At 36.5% G+C, this 21,257-nt stretch overlaps 2 protein-coding genes across 2 annotated transcripts in view; both read right to left on the bottom strand.

Annotated features, from left to right (window-relative positions):
• The window catches only part of LOC143243018 (uncharacterized), a 224,325-nt gene that overhangs the window by 80,772 nt on the left and 122,296 nt on the right, over positions 1-21,257 (bottom strand). The window lies entirely within an intron of this gene.
• Positions 1,559-19,574, bottom strand: LOC143242984 (alkaline phosphatase, tissue-nonspecific isozyme-like). The gene is made up of 2 exons (XM_076486596.1): positions 17,339-19,574; positions 1,559-2,287 (listed from the first exon to the last, which is right to left on the bottom strand). The coding sequence occupies exons 1-2, from the start codon at positions 17,343-17,345 to the stop codon at positions 2,046-2,048; spliced, it is 249 nt and encodes an 82-aa protein (XP_076342711.1). The 5' UTR covers positions 17,346-19,574; the 3' UTR covers positions 1,559-2,045.

The following is a 21,257-nucleotide window of genomic DNA, read 5'->3' as shown; positions in this document are numbered from 1 at the left end:
GCGGACTGTTTGAATTGCGCAGCTCCAGTTGGTTCCAGGGGAATCCGCTTGGTGTCGCTAGGTTCGCACAGATCAGCTGATTACGACGCCATTTCCCGATTTCAGATATCTTCATTTGTGTATTAGCTACGCGGTTTTAAGTGAAGTGCGATTTTTTCGTTTGGCGGATTTCAGAATGAATGACCTGAAGGAGCAACGACTTGTTGTGAAATTTTGTGGTAAACTTGGAAAATCTGCGACTGAAACTTTTGCTATGCTTAACACGGCTTACGGTGATGTTGCTATGAAGCGTACGGCATGTTTCAAGTGGCATGAACGTTTTAAGGATGGTCGACAGTCCATTGAAGATGATGAGCGTCCTGGACGTCCTTCCACGTCAACTGACGACCCACACGTCGACAAAATCAACACCCTGGTGCGGGCAAATCGACGTCTGACTGTCAGGGAGCTTGCTGAAAAGTGTGGGATATCAGTTGGATCTTGTTACGAGATTTTGACCGAAAAATTGAAGATGCACCGCGTTGCTGCGAAATTCAGCCCTCAGAACTCGTGAGTTTTTGGCCAAACACTCGATCACTGTTCTTCCCTCCCCCCCTGCTCACCAGACCTTGCTCATTGCGATTTTTTCTTGTTCCCCAAACTCAAAAGACCCTTGAAAGGAAGAAGATTTGAGAAGATTCCCGAGATTAAGGCAAATGCGACGAAGGAGCTGGAGGACATTACAGAAGAAACGTACCAGGACTGTTTTAACAAGTAGAAACACCGTTGGGATAAGTGTGTGCGTTGGGGAGGAGAGTACTTTGAAGGGATCCCAGACCTGTAACTTCTAAATAAAGTACATTTTGTTTTATGACGTCAGTCCGCGTGTTTTTTGAACAGACCTCGTATTTTCATTTAGATAGTGTTTATCAATATAACTCTGTATTGTGACGTTTCATTCCAAACCTGTTTACATTTATCTAATGGTATAATTACATGAGAATTACTTGTTCCTTTCAGAAAATATGTCTTTACAAATAAACAGCAAATCCTATATGATTACATGTACCTGGATATGGAGTTATTGTATTTCATGAAATCTTTTATGTTTATGTCTTATTTCTCCCTCATAAGTTTCAGTTCACCCCAAAACTAAGCACCTTGTAAACTATGTAATAATTCCAAATATAAATATAACGTAATAGTCATGAACATTTGCCCAATTTTAGAATTTCCTAAACTTTCCAATTCAAGTTAAACAATCGCCCATCTTTAATAGCTGGATCTTGACAAAGACAAAGATAACAGACGTGTTCTGCCCGCTCTCCCCTACAACTTTTTCAAAATTTTGAAATGTTCTTTTACAAAATTTATACTAAACTACATTTACATCAGTGTTTTGTTTGCATCTAATGAAATTAAGTACATGTGCATTTAGGTAGTAAAGTGCGCGCGCATATTTAGGACGGACAAAACTAAGTACTATTGCAATATATTATATAATTCTAATTCACGATACTTTAAAAAACAATGACGCAATAAAGGTACATTCCACATGATTGAGTGGTTGAGTGACGATTTCGTAATTAGAAATTACTGAGAGTATAGTTTTAACTTTTTTATGGTAAGTGCTTAAAACCATGGATGCAAGCCTATGCAACTTATTAAACAATTAAGAACTTATTAAACAACCCCAGTGCCTCACCACTAACACTGTCTATTGATGAAACCAGAAGCGACATATGAGGGACACTTCCCCTTCAAGTTTGAAAATGGCTCCGAATAGCACTTGAGAGGTATTTCTACTCAGGCTGTATTAACATATATCACAAATTAGGTCACACAGTTGGGTCCACAGATGAATTGGGGGACCACGCAATATTAGTATTTTATCCCCCAACCCCAAAGCCTGTTCTGAAGTGGTGCTTCCAAACGAGAGTAGCTTGAAACCGTCCAACACATAAGTGGATTGTTTAATTACTTTCAAGACATGTATGTGTATTTGTTTGTCTGTCTACCTATCTTTCTGTTTTTCTGTCTGTTTGTCTATAGTGTTTTACAAACGCCTATCTTATTCCAGACCTCACCTTCGCCAATGCTACGTGTTCAAACTTGTCGAAAGCTAGGCTGGTTTCTTCCCCGGACTGACCACGATGTTGACCACGCAAAATGCGGGCAGCTGTGATAGTGGTCAGTCCCATTCCATCGCCAACAAATAAAATTTTGTTTTTGGCAACATTATAATTCCGCTCGTGTTTCTGGTTACGAAGAAGGTTTCCCTTTGACTTCTGATACCAGTGCCATCTATCTGCAAAAGAAGAAAACAAAAGTAACATCGATTAATAGCTCCTTTACCAACTTTAATAAGCGCATGTAAACTGTAAACTTTTGTCAATAAAGTTAGAAAGAAAATTACTTTTAACCTTCAGATGATAATTAATTTTAAAATTTCAGCCAACTTTTCGCCAATGATCAGGATTACTAGTACAAAAACGTGACTATTAGCACTGATGAAGCCACAATGGCGAAACGTTGACTGAAACAGAAAGTTATTATTATTTATTATCAAATTGTCTAAATATATCAAGTATGCATTATAAATTTTAAAAAATTGCAACATAAAAAGGGACATAATTTTTATTATATTTCAAATTGAAAATTATTTAATTTCTACAACACATTAATGAAAATTACATCGAACATCAAAAGACAAGTCAGTAGGCCTAGCTTCAAAACAGGTAAAAAATTAATCAAAAGTTGTATTAAACAATAACTGACATCTGTCTGAATTTTCTAGAGGTACTGGGAGAGATTGAATAAAATGTTTAAAATGTTCTGAATTTGGGAACGCTGCTAAACCAGTTTTTACACACGTGAGTTTTTTTGTTTCAGAATTTCGTGCAAAGATACACAAGGTTTATCTGCATATAATCGTCTCTAATTTCACTGCGACAGGCCAGAAGGAAGAAAATTGGTCGTCAGCATTCACTGTTAGCTCTTGAATTAATCTTGTTTGACCGAATAGTGGGATCTTTACTGTTATAACGTGAACATCACATCCAGGGTGAATATACTATCATTCCCATTCAACTGTGCCACAGAAATCTGGGATTAAACACAAATTTTGAGGCAAAAGGGACACGAACCAAGAATCAGCAGATATATAATCTGGGCATGATAATCAGTGAGCCACGTTCAGTCCAACATATTTAACAATGGCGTAGTTTTTGAAGCAATGGATGTGTGTCCATAGTTACGATTTTGCTGTCTGTCTAGATAATTACGGTTCTGGTATTTGTTTCCATAATTACGGTTTTGCTGTTTGTCACCAACACACTATCATGCAGCCAGCGACTCTTAAGACATTCTAAACCTTGTTATAATCCCCAAATCAATCCCACGTTTCTACCGGAACTTTTCTACACACTCCACTGTGTCTAGTGACTATTTCCCTATCTCTTTCACTCTACAAATTAACGGACAAGCCATATATCCCTATAGCTCCCAACAATTACATAATAATCGACTGAAACAATTGTAACACTTCACTAGACACCTTAAACACTTACCTAATTCATAACTAAGGTATCATTTAAAGGTCATCAAGATATTTGGGTAGAAAAGGTCACGAAAGCCATTACTCAAGCAACACAAAAGACAACCCCCACAAAACAAAGTGGCAATACCCTACAACACTGGAAACTTTACCCAGAAAAAAATAACTGAATTAAAAAAAAAAACGCCCAAGAAGAAGTTTCATGGAAAGCACGAGGCACATTATGAAACCACAAACAAACAGAATACACACACTATTTAACGGGAGAAAAATAGTACTGGCTAAAAATGTTGTTAACAAACTAAGTTACTTTCAAAATTAACCACAATGATTTTAGAATCAATTTAAATCTTTAACATCTGAGAGAAACAACAACCAATTATATCATCATATTAAATATAACAACATCACCACCAAAACAGACACTGATAAGGTGGAATTACCAACCGAATACTTCCAAAATTATTTTTTAAACATCGAATCTCCTCTACAATCAAAACAAAAAGTTCACAGTCAAATAACCTTTCAACCCAAACTATTCAGCCCGATATTCCACACGTCCATTGAATCACAAACATCACAGGTCTTCCCTTACTTATTCAATACAAACGTCCCTACAGGTTAACCTGAAACAAATAATCCGGCTTCTAGCCATGATGGTATTCGTAACATAATATTAAAACAACAAAAAAACGGATTGAACAACTCATTAACTACATTTAGCTAACATTATGAATCTACTACTTTCATCAGGCTATAGTCTGGAATCTTGGGGAAAATCTATCGTCACAAATATTTTTTATATTTACTGCAAATAATTCCAATCCGTAATCTTCAGACCGATTAGTCTAAGAAGCTGTTTAGGTAAGTTACTTGAACGCATAGTGTCACAAAAACTACTGGTTTATTATGATAATAACAACCTGATACCAAACATCCAACTATCGTCCTGCAAAAGCATAGAAACTGTAGACCATCGAACCACACTAACTGAATCTCTTCACAATGCATTTAACAGTAACCAAGCTGCTTGAGCTGTATTCCTAGACGTAAAGAAAGTATTTGACTGTGACTGGCACAATGTTGTTAGACACCACTTATAAAATATGAAAGTGAATAACACAGTACTTAGATGGACATCTAATTTCCTTAGTTATCAAGCAACCACAGTTAAAGTTAACAACACCATTTCAAAATCATTTGACTCTAAAAACTAAATACCTGTAACGGTTTCTTCGAGGTTTTTTTTACCATAGTTACGTTTTTGCTGTTTGTCTCCATAGTTACAGTTTTGCTGTCTGTCTCCATAGTTACGATTTTTTTGCTGTTTATCTCCATAGTTACAGTTTTGCTGTCTGTCTCCATAGTTACAGTTTTGCTACTTATCTCCACAGTTACGATTTTGCTGTTTGTCTCCATAATTACGATTTTGCTGTTTGTCTCCATAGTTACAGTTTTGCTGTCTGTCTCCATAGTTACAGTTGTGCTGTTTGTCTCCATAGTTACAGTTTTGCTACTTATCTCCATAGTTACAGTTTTGCTACTTATCTCCACAGTTACGATTTTGCTGTTTGTCTCCATAGTTACGATTTTGCTGTTTGTCTCCATAGTTACAGTTTTGCTGTCTGTCTCCATAGTTACAGTTGTGCTGTTTGTCTCCATAGTTACAGTTTTGTTACTTATCTCCACGGTTACGATTTTGCTGTCTGTTTCCATAGTTACATCTTTTCTAGCGTATAGGCCTGATTCAAATTATCTGTTTACACAAGAGATATGGAACATTTCTTTTACATAAAAAGGAAATTATGTGCTAGGTAGTCAAACAGGGTGAAATAATATGAAGGGGTATCCTCATAACCACGGTAAGGTTTTGTTTAAGAAAATCACAAGAGGTGAGGTATCGGGTGGTACTTCAGCATGAATTCAAAAAAGGTTTCACACTGAACGTCACTTTCCGCCTCTTTCTGTGACCTACAGTCACAGCCAAAGATGACCGCATGTTCATTGTTAACTGGAGAATGATTTAATGCAGATGACGACCACGTGCGTTTGTTTAATTTGAGGAACCCTCAAGTTCCAACGGCGTGTGCGACTAAAAAAAAACAACAACTAACAGTTTCTTTCAATAACATCGTAATAGAAATTTACCACTGTTTACATTGTTGGGGTGGGGGTCAAAGAAGCACGAGACCCAGCAGACCCAGACCTCGCTAGAAGTCATACTGGAGCATGCAGTTAAACCGAGGTCAAGCCTATTACCATGTAGTGATAATAATAATAAACAAATTTCACAAGACCTTAAAGTCTTCTCTACATTTCCACTTCTGATACGATAACATAGAGATTAAGTTATGAAAAACACTAGCACTTATGTAATTCTTCATCTAAAAAAGTTTTAAACTGAAGTCACCAACAAATGTTTAAAAAATATGAGGGGGCGTTTCTCGTGCGTGTTTGTATGTATTGGAATAAAACTGGTACACAGTTATTATATGTATAACTATGTCCCTTTTTTATAAAGGGTAATTAAATACAGGGGCGTAGGGAGAATTTTTTATTGTTGAAGGTGTTAGTTTTGAAATCTGGGTCGTGTTTATTTAAAACATTAATTATAATAGATGTTTTACGAACATAGGGTGATTTTTCGGGAGGTGCCAATCACAACTCTGATATAAACTAACACCCTCGAGTACAAAATGTTTAAATAGTATCAGGTGTATAAACAACAGAAAACAGGAAGTATATTTTACAGCTTCAAAGAAATCTGGAGTTGTTCACAGACATGGCATAGCTTCTGGAGTTGATAACGTAGAACTAGCTCAGCTTCTAGTGTTGATAATGTAGAAGTTGCATACCTTTTGGAGTTGTTAACATAAAAGGGAAATACCTTCAGTAGTTGATAACATAAAGGTGATGTAACCATAAGAGTTGGTAATATAGAATGGGCATAACTTTTAGTCTTGATAGTATAAAAGTGGCATAGCTTCTAATTCTGATAACTAGAAGTGGCATAGCTTCTAGTGTTAATAATATAGAATTGGCATAGCTTATAGTGTTAATAATGTAGAATTGGCATTACTTCTGGAGTAGATAACAGAAGAGAACTAACTTCAGTAGATGATAAAATACAGGTGACGTAACCTTAGGAATTGGTAACATAGAAATGACGTGGTTTCTGGAGTTGGTAACATAGAATTGACACTAATAGTTGATATCATAAAAATAGCATAGTTTCTAGTGTTGGTAACGTAGTGATGAAATAAATTCAGAAGTTGATAACACAAAAATTACATAATTTCTGGAGTTGATGACATAGTGGTGACATAACGTTAGGAGTTGATAACATAGACGTGGTTTGGTTTGTTTTAAATTTCGCGCAAGTCTACTTGAGGGCTATCTGCTCTCGCCGTCCCTAATTTAGCAGTGTAAAGCTAGAGGGAAGGCAGCTAGTCATCACCACGCACCGCCAACTCTTGGGATACGCTTTTTACCAACGAATAGTGGGATTGATCGTAACATTATAACGCTCTTCCACCATTGAAAGGGCAAGCATAGTTGGTGTGACACGGATTCGAACCCGTGACCCTCAGATTACGAGTCGAGTGCCTTAACCACCTGGCCATTCCGGGCTAACATAGAGGTGACATTAGGAGTTGATAACACAGAAGTGACATAACGCCAGAAATTGGTAACATGCAAGTGACATAACTTTAGGAGTTGATATCATAGAGGTGACGCAAAGATTTTTTTCAATCCAGTTTCATGTAACTTAAAAATAACATTTTTGCCCAACGTAGTCCAGAAAAAGTTTGTGAATCTGAGAAGGAGAAACGGAGGAATACTCGGGCAAGTGGTTACTAACATATATATATAGTAGAACGTGGTTTAACATATCGACCTTGCTTCTCTGTTCCACGCGCTAGGTGACATGCTGCTATTTACATCCTAACTCAATGTGTTATGTAGAAATAATAAATACCACATCTACTTGACATCAGTAAATCATAAGACAGAAATATCTGACGGTTCCCAGCACTGGCATTCAGTGTACGAGTTGGAGCAACATAAACTCAGCTACACTCTGTCTGTTTTTCTATCTAATTTTTTTCTCTATTTGTTTCAATATCGGTTATGAATTTTGGAATAAGTTGAGATTTTGAATAATGCTTCTAAGTTCTACTTATTTGCTAAACTGTTGTTGTTTATTTGAAGATACATTCAGGGTTACTTATGAATAATTAGTGACCAAATATCAACATCTTCTGATCAAAACAAAGTTGCTGCGTAGATCACAACTTAAGATTAGTTGAGTAAATAAACGTATTGAGCCAGTTTGTTATAACACTCTGTCTAGGAGCATGTAATAGCTTAAGGCGTTTAATGATAATAATGGGACTACCGATGTTCATTGGCTGGTAATCTTCGCTGTTATCGACATCCCTGGCCGTAATCCTCTTAATGCCTCAAAAAGATCAGCTTGCTTAAAAGATTTGGGTTGATTCTAAATTTATATTCAAGAGTGATATTTTAAAGTAATTATCATAATATATACATATATATATAATATAATAAATAGAAAATAATGAATAATTAATACTGTTGTAAACTATATTTTCAATTTTGTAATTTAGATGTTAGATAGAGGGCGCATGACATTAAGGTCAAATAAGTTTAAAACATAGTCGTAAAATACCTGGAATGTTTGTGAATATTAGTGATCGAGAGACTCTGCGAAGTGTATAGAGAGAAAAAGAAGAAAGGTTACTTTATGAACACAAGAGTTAGAGAAATACTGAGTTAGTTTTTCAGTTGCCAGTGACGTATGTATTTCTCAGTTTGTTCAGTGATTGTAAAATTATTGAAGGTATTGAGGTCGATGTATTAGGTACTAGACCGATCAGCCGTGAACTTGTACAGGGTGCTCAGAAAATCACTGTGCAGTTTTGTAATCATATTTTATTCAGTCTATTTTAAACCAGCAACCGATAGCACTGTTTAGAAACAAAATAAGAAGGATTCAAACCTGTATTGATGCCAACGGGGGTCACTTTCAACATTGTTTATAATTGTCATTCATATTTATCTTCTGTATTCTATATTTAAACATGTATGTTAATAATTATATAAGTGCACAGTGACTTTCTGAACACCCTGTAGAAATGTAATAAGCAACTTGGAAAATGGTACTTACCTTGGCAGTAAGCTGATTGGTTCAACATACACGCAACGATCCATATCAGAACATAACGTTTATAGATGGAGACAGAAATTTCGTAGTCGTTCAAAGCCCACATTTTAATTTTCTACAGAGTAAGAACCTTTCTCTGATTCCTTTTCCTCAGTAACACTGCTGTAGTTGTGAAATACCCAATTATTAATTATACACGTTAAGGTGGCAGCAGAAACTAGGGTTTAATTAGATTCATTCGGGTTTCGAATCAACGTTTGTTTCATCACACCTCTTAGCGGTTTGATTAGAATATCGAAAACATTACACGAGTGACTCGTTCTAGAGTGTCGTTTATACGGGAACTCTCATGCATCAGTTGATTCTTGAATATCTCGGTTTGTGATTAGTCTGTGATACCTCGTAGGTCAATCGTTTGTATTAACCCAAAAAATATACTGGGACATTTGACGTGTCTGTCATTTGTTGATACAAATTTCTCTTTGTTGAAATCATTACTGAAAATAACAATAGAGACACTTAATTTCTTATGTGCCTGTAGAGGCGTGACATTTACTTTACTTAAATGTTATACATCTCAGTTAAAGGTACAGTTTTAGGTTTACAATTTGCAATAAGCTATATTTTAACAGTTCTATACAACTTATTATTACTGCACAACGTGTCAGTGTCACAGATTAATAATCGTCAATTTCCGTACGATAATTAAAATGTAGCGCACTCGTTACCACATATTAATTCTACAAAAGTAGGCACGTCTTTTTTTTTGTCCATTAGATCCCACGATAGATGTGCCACTATCTCCAAAGCGTTCGATCTTCATGGATGGGAAACAGAGGCTGGACTTATTAATTACGTCACGTGCGTTCCACGCACGAGGACAATATTTTCAGTTTCTTCTACGCACGAAAGATGTTTATGTTGCGCTTAACTTTGTGAAACTGAATGACTCGTTTTTGTGGAAATTGATGTGGTGACTCGGACAGTACGAAGCCGTTAGAGGGCGTTCAATCACCATAGAAACTAGGAGAAAAATTAGTGGCGTTACTATTAGTAACGGCTAAGACATGGGTCGTTACCTCTGATCCGACGTAATAAATTTCCAAACAATTACATATATATTCTTATCAGAATCTCACTTTACAGGCCCGGCATGGCCAAGCGTGTTAAGGCGTGCGACTCGTAATCTGAGGGTCGCGGGTTCGCATCCCTGTCGCGCCAAACATGCTCGCCCTTTCAGCCGTGGGGGCGTTATAATGTTACGGTCAATCCCACTATTTGTTGGTAAAAGGGTAGCCCAAGAGTTGGTGGTGGGTGGTGATGACTAGCTGCCTTTCCTCTAGTCTTACACTGCTAAATTAGGGACGGCTAGCACAGATAGCCCTCGAGTAGCTTTGTGCGAAATTCAAAAACAAACAAACAAACTCATTTTACATTATATTTAAGAATTTCAACACAGTGATATAACTATCACATATGCCATAGAGTCCAAACCTGTCGAGGCGAATCTTTAATTTTCTATTACAAACTATAGCATTTTGAACTGGATACTTCAAGGAGCCAGTTTATCTCAGAAGGTTCAAGTCACATACAGAAATACATATATTCACAACTAATCCATACTTTCTTTTTACAGTTACTGCTAACTTCCGCTATAGCTGGAACGTTTCAAACTCGTTTGTCTCGTAGTTAATTAACCGTCCGTTATGAGTGGACGAAATTATCTTGATAAATATGTGAAATTGGAAATTTTTAATGCAGGTTTAAAAAGCTCTAAAGAATGCATTAAAATCTGCGGGATAAAGTACCGACTGAACGTCTACAGTATTACGTAACTCTACTGACTGTACCAGCTGAGCATGCTCAGTATTACGTAACTCTACTGACTGTACCAGCTGAGCATGCTCAGTATTACAACTAGGTAATATATATATTTATACTTTTACTCATCTCCAACTTGAGTAGGCCTCGGCATGGACGGGTGGTTAGGGCGCTTAACTTGCAATTCGCGGGTTCGAATCCCCCATCATACCAAACATGTTCTCCCTTTCAGTCGTGCGGACGTTATAATGTGCGCCTAATCCCACTATTCCTTGGTAGTAGCTGTGAGTGGTGTTACCTTCCCATAATATAATATAATCCTGAAAATATAGTTTTTTTGTGATCAAATGACCAAATATATTTTAAAATCACAGTTAAGGATGATATAGTTCTTAAAATCAGATTTGGCCCAGTATGGTAATATTGTTAGGACACTTGACTCGTAATCTGATGGTCAAATTCGAACCCTTATCACATCAAACATGCTCGCCCTTTCAGCCGTGGGGTCAGTTATAATGTGACAGCCAATCCCATTATTCGTTGGTAAAAAAGTAGTCTAAGAGTTATCTGTGGGTGGTGATGACTAGCTGCCTTCCGACTAGTTTTACACTGCTAAATTAGGGACGGCTAGCACAGATAGCCCTCGTGTAGCTTTGCGCGAAATTCAAAACAAACAAATGAATCAATTTCAGTGTTAACAACAGTATTAACAAATTTCACTTTTATAATGCTTTGCACACCGTCTGTCCTGCCATGACGAATAATTAGAGAGTAGAATATTGGCTGAGGAAAACGTTAAAAATAATCTTTTTACAAATGTGTACATTTTAAATACACAATATAATTGTAAATGTTTTTGTTAAATGTTTTAAAACCATATTTGTGTATCTTGACAATTATGCGAAATATGATAAAAGAACAATTTAACCATTTTAACGCCTTGACAGATGATCGTATGGTGCCTTATGCCAGTTTCTGAGGGAGAGGAACAGAGTGTATGTGTGACGGTCCAAGAAAGTTCAAGTAGTTGTACTCAAAAGGTCACAAACAGTTAAAGTGTTTTCTTACACAGAGGATTTGGTTGTAAAAGACACTTACTTTTGGATGTAGACTGAATAACTTGTTTTTGTATACATATTTCTGGTTTCTGAAGTGTCAGGACTTAGTTTCAAATTAAGGTGCGAAAGTGGCGCTCAGATATTACTAAACTCCTATACACATCACAACTCACTAGATTAATTACGATATGGCGAAATTTCGAAGATTTTATACAGAAAACTAGAACACTGATAAATTTACGAGTTGTTGTTTGCTATTAAGCACTAAAGTACACTGAACTGCCCGTCACGAGTATCTAAGTCCGGTTTCTAGCACTATAAGTCCACGGATATGCTGCTGGACCACTGGAGGACAAACCTTAAAGTAGTGATTTTTATTTTTACAAATTAAGCACAACATTTTTATTTTTTGTCTTAAACAATTTATTTTCAAGTAAAATGTAGAACACTGACAATTTTCCAACAATCTTCAATAAGAATATTATGAAAAATAATTTCAAATTTAATATAATACATATGCTTTTCGCCCCCGCTAGTACAACAGTAGGTCTATGGATTTACAACGCTAAAATCAGGGGTTCGATTCCCCTCAGTGGGTTCAGCAGATAGCCTGATGTGGCTTTGCTACAAGAAAAACACAAACACACGTACCCAATGTGCAAAGCTTTCTTTATCCTACATATAACCTTACAGACCTAAATATTCCACTTTTCAAAATTATCTAATTCATCACTAGCATAAATTATCTTTCCACTTTCTAGAACCGGACACTTTTGGTTTGTTCTTTACAAGTTCTCTTTCAAGTCTGGCTGTTAAGAACGTTCACTTTGTCACTGTCACCTTAACTGCGCCAGTGAATTAAACAAAGTAAAACTTGTTCAGTTTCACAAGGGGTCACACACACAGAGAGACTGCGCTGTTATCATGTGGACATCTAGTTAGAGTTTCACATGCTGCAACTTTTGTAGAGTTGTTTTATTAGCATCTACTCTGAACTTGAGTAACATCAGCGACCATTAGTTAAACTAAACTGTAGTTGAAGAACAAAATGGGTATGTTATCGTTAAATGCACTACACTTTGCATCATTATTGTCGAATAATTCAAATAATTCATTCGCTAACTTTTTTGTTTGTTTTTGAATTTCGCACAAAGCTACTCGAGGGCTATCTGTGCTAGCCGTCCCTAATTTAGCAGTGTAAGACTAGAGGGAAGGCAGCTAGTCATCACCACCCACCGCCAACTCTTGGGCTACTCTTTTACCAACGAATACCAACATTTTTACCAACGTCACATTATAACGCCCCCACCGGCTAGGAGGGCGAGCATGTTTGGCGCGACGGGGATGCGAACCCACGACCCTCGGATTACGAGTCTCACGCCTTACGCGCTAGGCCATGCCGGGCCCTCGCTAACTTACACATGGCCGGTGTAAGATAGGATTCGTTAGGACTCATAAAAGGTCTTTATGTCAAAAATCGGAAGACGGAAGTTGTGACTTTATTTTACACTTCCAGAGACTTTAAATAAGGTTTTCCTGAAAGTAAATAAACTTACTGAAGAACCCGAAATTATTCTTGAGAGACTACTTCAAGAGTATCAGCAGAGATGGAGCCACTAGTAGGTAAATCACCTTGGCAATTTATCGGAAAATAACCCTCCTAGCGACAAAACTTCAAGTGTTAATAAAGAAAAAAAAGTTAATTCTGTGACTTAGGGAAATAAGTACTACCAAAACATGTTGATGAATGGACAATCAGATACAATAAATAAATAAATAAAGATTTCGTTTGGTTAATGAACATTTTTATTTTATTTATGATTTGATGATTGTTTTGATGTCAGATTAATTGCTTCACATGAAAACCACCTTTATAAAAAAACTGTTCCACAGCTCAGCAACCTTCCTAATTAATTGCTTCACATGAAAACCACCTTTATAAAAAAAACTGTCCCACAGCTCAGCAACCTTCCTAATTAATTGCTTCACATGAAAACCACCTTTATAAAGAACTGTCCCACAGCTCAGCAACCTTCCTAATTAATTGCTTCACATGAAAACCACTTTTATAAAGAATTGTCCCACAGCTCAGCAACCTTCCTAATTAATTGCTTCACATGAAAACCACCTTTATAAAGAACTGTCCCACAGCTCAGCAACCTTCCTAATTAACTGCTTCACATGAAAATCACCTTTATAAAGAACTGTCCCACAGCTCAGCAACCTTCCTAATTAATTGCTTCACATGAAAACCACCTATATAAAGAACTGTCCCAGAGCTCAGCAACCTTCCTAATTAATTGCTTCACATGGAAACCACCTTTATAAAGAACTGTCCCACAGCTCAGCATCCTTCCTAATTAATTGTTCCGTGGATGATGTGCCTTCATAAAAATTGCGCCACAAGTCACAACCTTTTTAAATAATTGTCCTATATGTCAACCATATTTTGAAATAGCTGTCTGACTTGTCAACTGTCTTATCAACAAACTTATCCAATGGTAAACTCTCTTCTTAACAAACTGTACCTTTGGTCAACTGTATTTATAACAAGTTGCCTCTCTGAACAACTGTATTTATAAAGAAGTATTCTATGGATCAACAACCCAGTTTAAAACTGTAACAGTATAGCTAACATCTACAACAGGGGTGAACGGTTTCTCTACAGAACCAGTTGATTCGACCACGTTATTCATTGTTGTAAGAACTTTCAAGAAACATTCTTATCTTTCTAACGTTTCATTGACCATGCGACATCTGTATATGTTTTGTAATTAATATTTTCTCGAGTCGTTTTTATTTATTTACAGATGCACTGGAGATTTCGGGTGTACTTTACGACCATAACCTGGTTTGGTTTGTTTTGAATTTCGCGCAAAGCTACACGAGGGCTATCCGCGTTAGCCGTCCCAGCTAGTCATCATCACCCACCGCCAACTCTTGGGCTATTCTTTTCCCAACAAATAGTGGGATTGACTGTCACATTATAACGCCCCTATGGCTGAAAGGGCGAGCATGTTTGGTGTGATAGGGATTCGAACCCGCGATCCTCAGATTACGAGTCAAGTGCCTTAACCACCTGGCCATGCCGGGCCACTATCACTTAATATTGCTGACTTAAATATGTATGTATTACTCCCAACGATCACGGGGGCTGGTTTGACACCAATTTGTCTTTATCATTTTACGTTTTAGTGTAGGTACGAGTATATACTTAGCTTCACGTAGATATTTCTAAGTTCTTGGCAAGTTTTCAAAAACATGAGTGATCACAATTCGTATGTTTTTATTAGATTTTTGTGAACTATTTCAGTTTTATTGTATATTTTTTTCTTTTCTTTTTCCAAACGTATTGACGTTAATCTTAGTTAATGAAATTAATTTACAGGTTTTAAACTTTATGGTAAAGTTTCAGTAGTAAAACTTAGGCCTATCGGGTTTTGGTGTTTCTTTCTATTTAGCCGTTGAAAGCGTAAGTTTTAGATTGTACGACGTAATTTGATAAATACTGTAACGGATTTAATATTATATATTTATTTGAGTATTTACGTTTCTTTCGGTTTAATATATATTTGGAAATGCATGTAACTTACATTGTTAAATGTGTATCGCGAATATCCCGCCTGTATTCTAACTTTCTAAAAGTTTATCGACCGTAAAATCCAACTATATATTAGGTGTGTATGTAATACAAATTTATTTGTTTCGAACTTCGTGCACGGTTAGGACGCTCGACTCGTAATCTAGGGGTTGCGGGTTCGAATCCTCGTAACACCCAACACGCTCGCTCTTTCAGCCATGGGTCTATATTATGTCACAGCCAATCTCACTATTATTTGTTTAAAGAGTAATCCAGAAGTTGGCGGTGGGTGGTAATGACCAGCTGCCTTCCCTCTGCTAAATGAGGGACGACTAGCGCAGATAGTCCTCATGTAGCTTTACGCAAAATTTAAAGAAACAAACACACAGTAATTCTAACAGTTAGTCATGTGTCCGTCTGTTGTCAGTGCGCATGTCACTTATCGGAAAGCTGTTACTGTTTCTGGAAATAATAATAAAAAAGGAATAGGGAACTAATTTTCTTTCTCATCTCAAAATTTTTGGTTCTTTAATTTTGGTCCTCCAGTGGCACACCAGTAAAAACCGGGTTTCGATACCCATGGTGATCAGAGCACAGATAGCCCATTGTGTAGCTTTGTGTTTAATTGTAAACACTCAAGGGCCCGACATGGCCAAATGGGTTAAGGCATTCGACTCGTAATCTGAGGCTCGCGGGTTCGAATCCCCGTCGCGCCAAACATGCTCGCCCTTTCAGCCGTAAGAACGTTATACTGTGACGTTGGTAAAAGAGTAGTCCAAGAGTTAGTGGTAGGTGGTGATGACTAGCTGCCTTCCATCTAGTCTTACACTGCTAAATTAGGGACGGCTTGCGTAGATAGCCCTCGTGTAGCTTTGCGCGAAATTAAAAAAAAAAAAAAAACGTTGAATAACTACGAAAAATCAAGTCTATCGTATTTTGTTTTACATCTAGTTTATCTCAGAAATATTCTGCCTACTCATTGTATCCTAATTTATTTTATCCGTTTAAGTGAACATGGTTCTGACTGTAGTAAAAAGTCCCTATACATGTTGTATTATTTATTAGTGTTCTAACAAAGCAGAAAAGCGTTGTTTTTGTCTTATGCTGTAAGAAATATAATATATATATATATACGCTGAATATATATATCTTGCAGCTGCTGTCCTAGAAGGTACAACGGAGCAGTCTTACATAAAACACGTTCAAGTCATTAAACAAGTCGGAAACAGATCGAGAGGAAGAAATGTTATATTCGGGTCAGCCATCCAGACAAATTTAATGGACCTCTTGCATGAAAAAAAAAGAAAAAGAAAAAAAGACTTCAATCTACTTTATATCCGTAACAAAGCGTGCGGAACACGTCATGGTGCACGTGTGCTAGCAACTTAAAATCAAGATAATTCACTTGCTAATGGATTGTGAAGTCACATGTCACATTATAACGCTCCCACGGATTGTAAAGTTACGTATCACATTATAACGCCCCCACGGATTGTAAAGTTGCGTGCCACATTATAACGCCCCCACGGATTGTAAAGTTACGTGTCACATTATAACGCCCTCACGGATTGTAAAGTTACGTGTCACATTATAACGGCCCCACGGATTGTAAAGTTACGTGTCACATTATAACGGCCCCACGGATTGTAAAGTTACGTGTCACATTATAACGCCCCCACGGATTGTAAAGTTACGTGCTCGCCCTTTCAGCCGTGGGGCTAGTTATAAAGTGACGGTCAATCTCACTATTCGTTGGTAAAAGAGTAATCCAAGAGTTGGCGGTCGGTGGTGATGACTAACTGCCTTCCCTCTATTCTTAGACTGCTAAATTAGGGGCGGCTAGAGCAGATAACCCTCGTGCAGCTTTGCGCGAAATTCAAAAGTAAACAAACGAATATGGTGCAGTTCAGGTTGAAAATTTCAGTTCCAGTGTAGATGAATCATTGTAACAACAATGAACTGACAAGTCATACAGTATGTGTTTTAAAATGATTAAACTACGGTAAGTGAAACAGGGATTTCAGGAACAAATGTAAATCAAAGAAACATTTGTTTTATAAATGTGTAACAATAATCATATACATGATCTTCTTTGGCGGTTTCTATACAGTATGACACTAGATGACACATGTTTAATGATACTTATTGTTACTCACATATCATTCGTTTTTCCTTTTTGGTTTGGTTTGAACTTCGCGCAAAGCAAGAACTGTCTAATGATGAACAGTACTAAAGATCCACTTGAAGGGCTGTCTAATGATGAACAGTACTAAAGATCCACTTGAAGGGCTGTCTAATAATGAACAGTACTAAAGATCCACTTGAAGGGCTGTCTAATAATGAACAGTACTAAAGATCCACTTGAAGGGCTGTCTAATAATGAACAGTACTAAAGATCCATTTGAAGGGCTGTCTAATGATGAACAGTACTAAAGATCCACTTGAAGGGCTGTCTAATGATGAACAGTACTAAAGATTCATTTGAAGGGCTATCTAACGATGAACCATATTAAACATTCACTTGAAGGGCATTCTAATGATGAACCGAACTAAAGATTAACTTGATAAGCTATCTAATGATGAACCGTGTTAAAGAATTATCCACGATATTACCACAGATGTAAATACAAAATGTAAACGTGTTGATAATGGATTTTACAGTCTGAGTTCGAATAGTAGTCTAACAAGTTTTGTTAGCACCAGAAAGTCAACGAAGACACACGAAGTTTCCGTTCAACTTCTCGTGAAGTCTGTGTATTTTAAAGAGTGAAGTCAACGAAGACACACGAAGGTTCCGTTCAACTTCTCGTGAAGTCTGCGTATTGTGATGTCAACAAAAGACACACGAAGTTTCCGTTCAACTTCTCGTGAAATCTGCGTATTGTGGGGTCAACAAAAGACAGTGGAGTTTCCGTTCAACTTCTCGTGAGTCTACGTATTGTGAAGTCAATAAACGACAGCGGAGTTTCCGTTCAACTTCTCGTGATGTCTGCGTATTGTTAAGAGTGAAGTCAACGAAGACACACGAAGTTTCCGTTCAACTTCTCGTGAAGTCTGCGTATTGCTAAGAGTGAAGTCAACGAAGACAAACGAAGTTTCCGCTCAACTTCTCGTGAAGTCTGCGTATTGTTAAGAGTGAAGTCAACGAAGACACGCAAAGTTTCCGTTCAACTTCTCGTGATGTCTGCGTATTGTTAAGAGTTAAGTCAACGAAGACACACGAAGTTTCCGTTCAACAAACACCAATAACACAAATATTTAGTGAGATTATTTTCTAGTACAGATGCTTATGAGAATAAAACTGCATAACTGCCTCAATTTCTTGCATTCTTATGATCTTCTAAGTAGTGTACACAACTATCTGCAAGTAGAGACTGACACTTAGGTGTGTTTTTTATTCTTGATTGTTTTGCAATTCTCAAGACCAGAACCACAACCATTTGTTCATTGGTTGTAGATAAAGTCAGTAACTCAGCAGCCTTCTTACTTGTATCCATACATACTTTTTAAATGGATACCACATCAAAATTCAGACTTATTTCCTGTCTTGGAAACTTTGTGCATGATAATGTTCACATTTGCCATTGCTTCCTCACTACTATGGCAACACCAGACTGTAGATAACAATCATATTTCTCGACTTTCTAATAAGGCTTTTGTAACCCTTCTCATGACCTTGATTATGTCATTTGTAGTTAACATAAACACAAATGTTTCTCAACATCTCTCTCTTCTTAGTCAAGCTCCATTATATAATTATTTTTTATGCCTTTATGGAAATATATCACATTTTTCCTTTTGCCTATATTTGTTCAGTACTTGCCCAGAAATGCCACAAATGCTTCATTCCTCTCTTCTTTAGAAATTTTTATCACCAAACCTCTCTGTTTCCACCTTTCCATTTTTACATTGGGCAATATTTACAATATTTTCTCTGATATATTAGGTTGAGGAATAATTCGTGAGCGTTTTTAAATAATTTCATTCAAGCATTACATGCAAGACTATACAATACTTCAATGCATGAACACATTACACCCAAAACATTTATTATGATACTTTATTTCATGTAATACCTAGGTATATAGTATGCATTGCTTTAAACGAAATTGCAAGAAATTAAATGCGAAAAGCAGATGGTGTCGAAAATGCTCGATTTTGTCCACTTGACATTCCATTTAATGAGCTGAAAATGAAAGCAAAAATTAAAGACATATGAAAATCAAACACACCATCTCTTAGAGCAAAATATTATCTACCAAATGACATGAAATATTTTGTGAAAGCATTTCATTTATGAATATATTTTTTTAACTTGAAAAAACGCTCACGAATTATTCCTCAACCAAATACCATTTTTAACCAATCTTTAGCTGAGTAAGGAACTACTACTTTTACCCTTCAACCATCTTCATACTTAAATTGATCCTTATTATGCATATATACATATACTCCATTTCTACTAGCAACAATAAACATTAATCATTCATACTTTGCTTGTGATTATGTCCAACAACAGTTATCACATTCTATAATATTTAATCACAAAGAGCATTATCATAATGATCAATAACATGCTTCTTTTTTCTTATATCATACATACTTTTATAGTTACTTCATATAGTAAACCATAAAAATTAACATCACTATCTCACAGATAGGTTACTATCATTTAACTATTACATCATATGACAATCAATCAACATCTTTCTCAGGTCTTCTGGTCACTCTCTCTTCTCTTAATATTCTTGTTTTCAGAACTTGTGAAAGAAATGAAACACTGATTCATAGCTATTAAGGATCCATTCAAGGTTCAAACATGTTATACCAGTCAGTTGAGTGATAAGCTTTGTCTTCTGCAGTCCTTTTGAATATATCTTAGTATAAGTTTGATTTATATACCAAATAAGCCCAGGAAGTTATATTGTCCTTCTCCCTATTGTAAATTGTGCAGGTATGTCATACACCACTTTATGTATCTGTTGTCTTTACCAGATAACACTTCCCTTTGAGAATGGTATTTAAAACCAGGTTTTGGTCCATCTGGTGTAGATGTCATTGATGGCCAACTCATTCACAAAACATACTTCTGCTTGTCTGAACCCTTCAACTTTTGTTATAGGGGCTTTGTCTTTTCTTTGACTGCAGTTATATTCTTCAAGGTTAGGTGAAACCCAAACATGGTCAACATAACAGCATTTCCAATCACGATCTCATCTACTTCCTTGTCATTGTCCCACTGCATCACAACTGATTCCTAATCACTTGGATTTATCATCACAAACTGAAGATGTGGCAATTCACTTGTACACTTTGTTATCTTAATTGCACCTTATTCATTGCCCAACACACTTCCACTTGAGTTGTCTGTATTAACTTGGAGTGTCAGGTCTCTCTAAGTTTTGTATGGTAATGTTGCTTCATAACCTTTTTTGCTATCATATCCAGCTAACTATTCTTGTTTTCCTAACATTTGGCTCTCAATCTTTTTGTCATCATCAATATAATTTTCATTTTAAGCCTCTCTGAATTCTTGAACTTTTGCATCTTGATTCTCAAAAGGATTTTTTTTTTCTAATTCTGTTAAAGTTACCTCGTAATTATGTTCTATAATGTTCACTTTATAATAAGTTAACCTTATCATCTGTTTAAACTAGTTTGAATTTTGTCATCAGTCTATAAGAAATCAAACTACATTCAGTTCAGATGAGTCATCATCATCTAATTCAACCACCAAAGTGGCCTCTGATTAAGACAACCTTATGTTGTTGCCCAACCCTGTTCTGGTTTTCCTTTTGAATTTACATAGTCCATCTACCCTCCAAAATTTCATTGGAGATAGTTGCTTAGGTAACATATACACTGCTGGCCAAAATCTTAAGGCCAATGAACATAAAGAAAAAATACGCATTTTGTGTTGTCAGACTCAACCACTTACTTGAGTAGAGCTGAGAAAGATGAAAATAAGAAAAGGGAAAATAAAAATAAAAATTTTGTTAGCAGTTAATAGGGAAAATGTGAACACTATTTAATTAGCCTAAATACTAGCTGGTCAAAAGTTTAAGACCATACTGA

Source organism: Tachypleus tridentatus, unplaced genomic scaffold (genome assembly GCF_004210375.1).
Source record: "Tachypleus tridentatus isolate NWPU-2018 unplaced genomic scaffold, ASM421037v1 Hic_cluster_2, whole genome shotgun sequence".
Taxonomy (NCBI): domain Eukaryota; kingdom Metazoa; phylum Arthropoda; class Merostomata; order Xiphosura; family Limulidae; genus Tachypleus; species Tachypleus tridentatus.
This window is presented reverse-complemented; position numbering and strand designations above follow the sequence as displayed.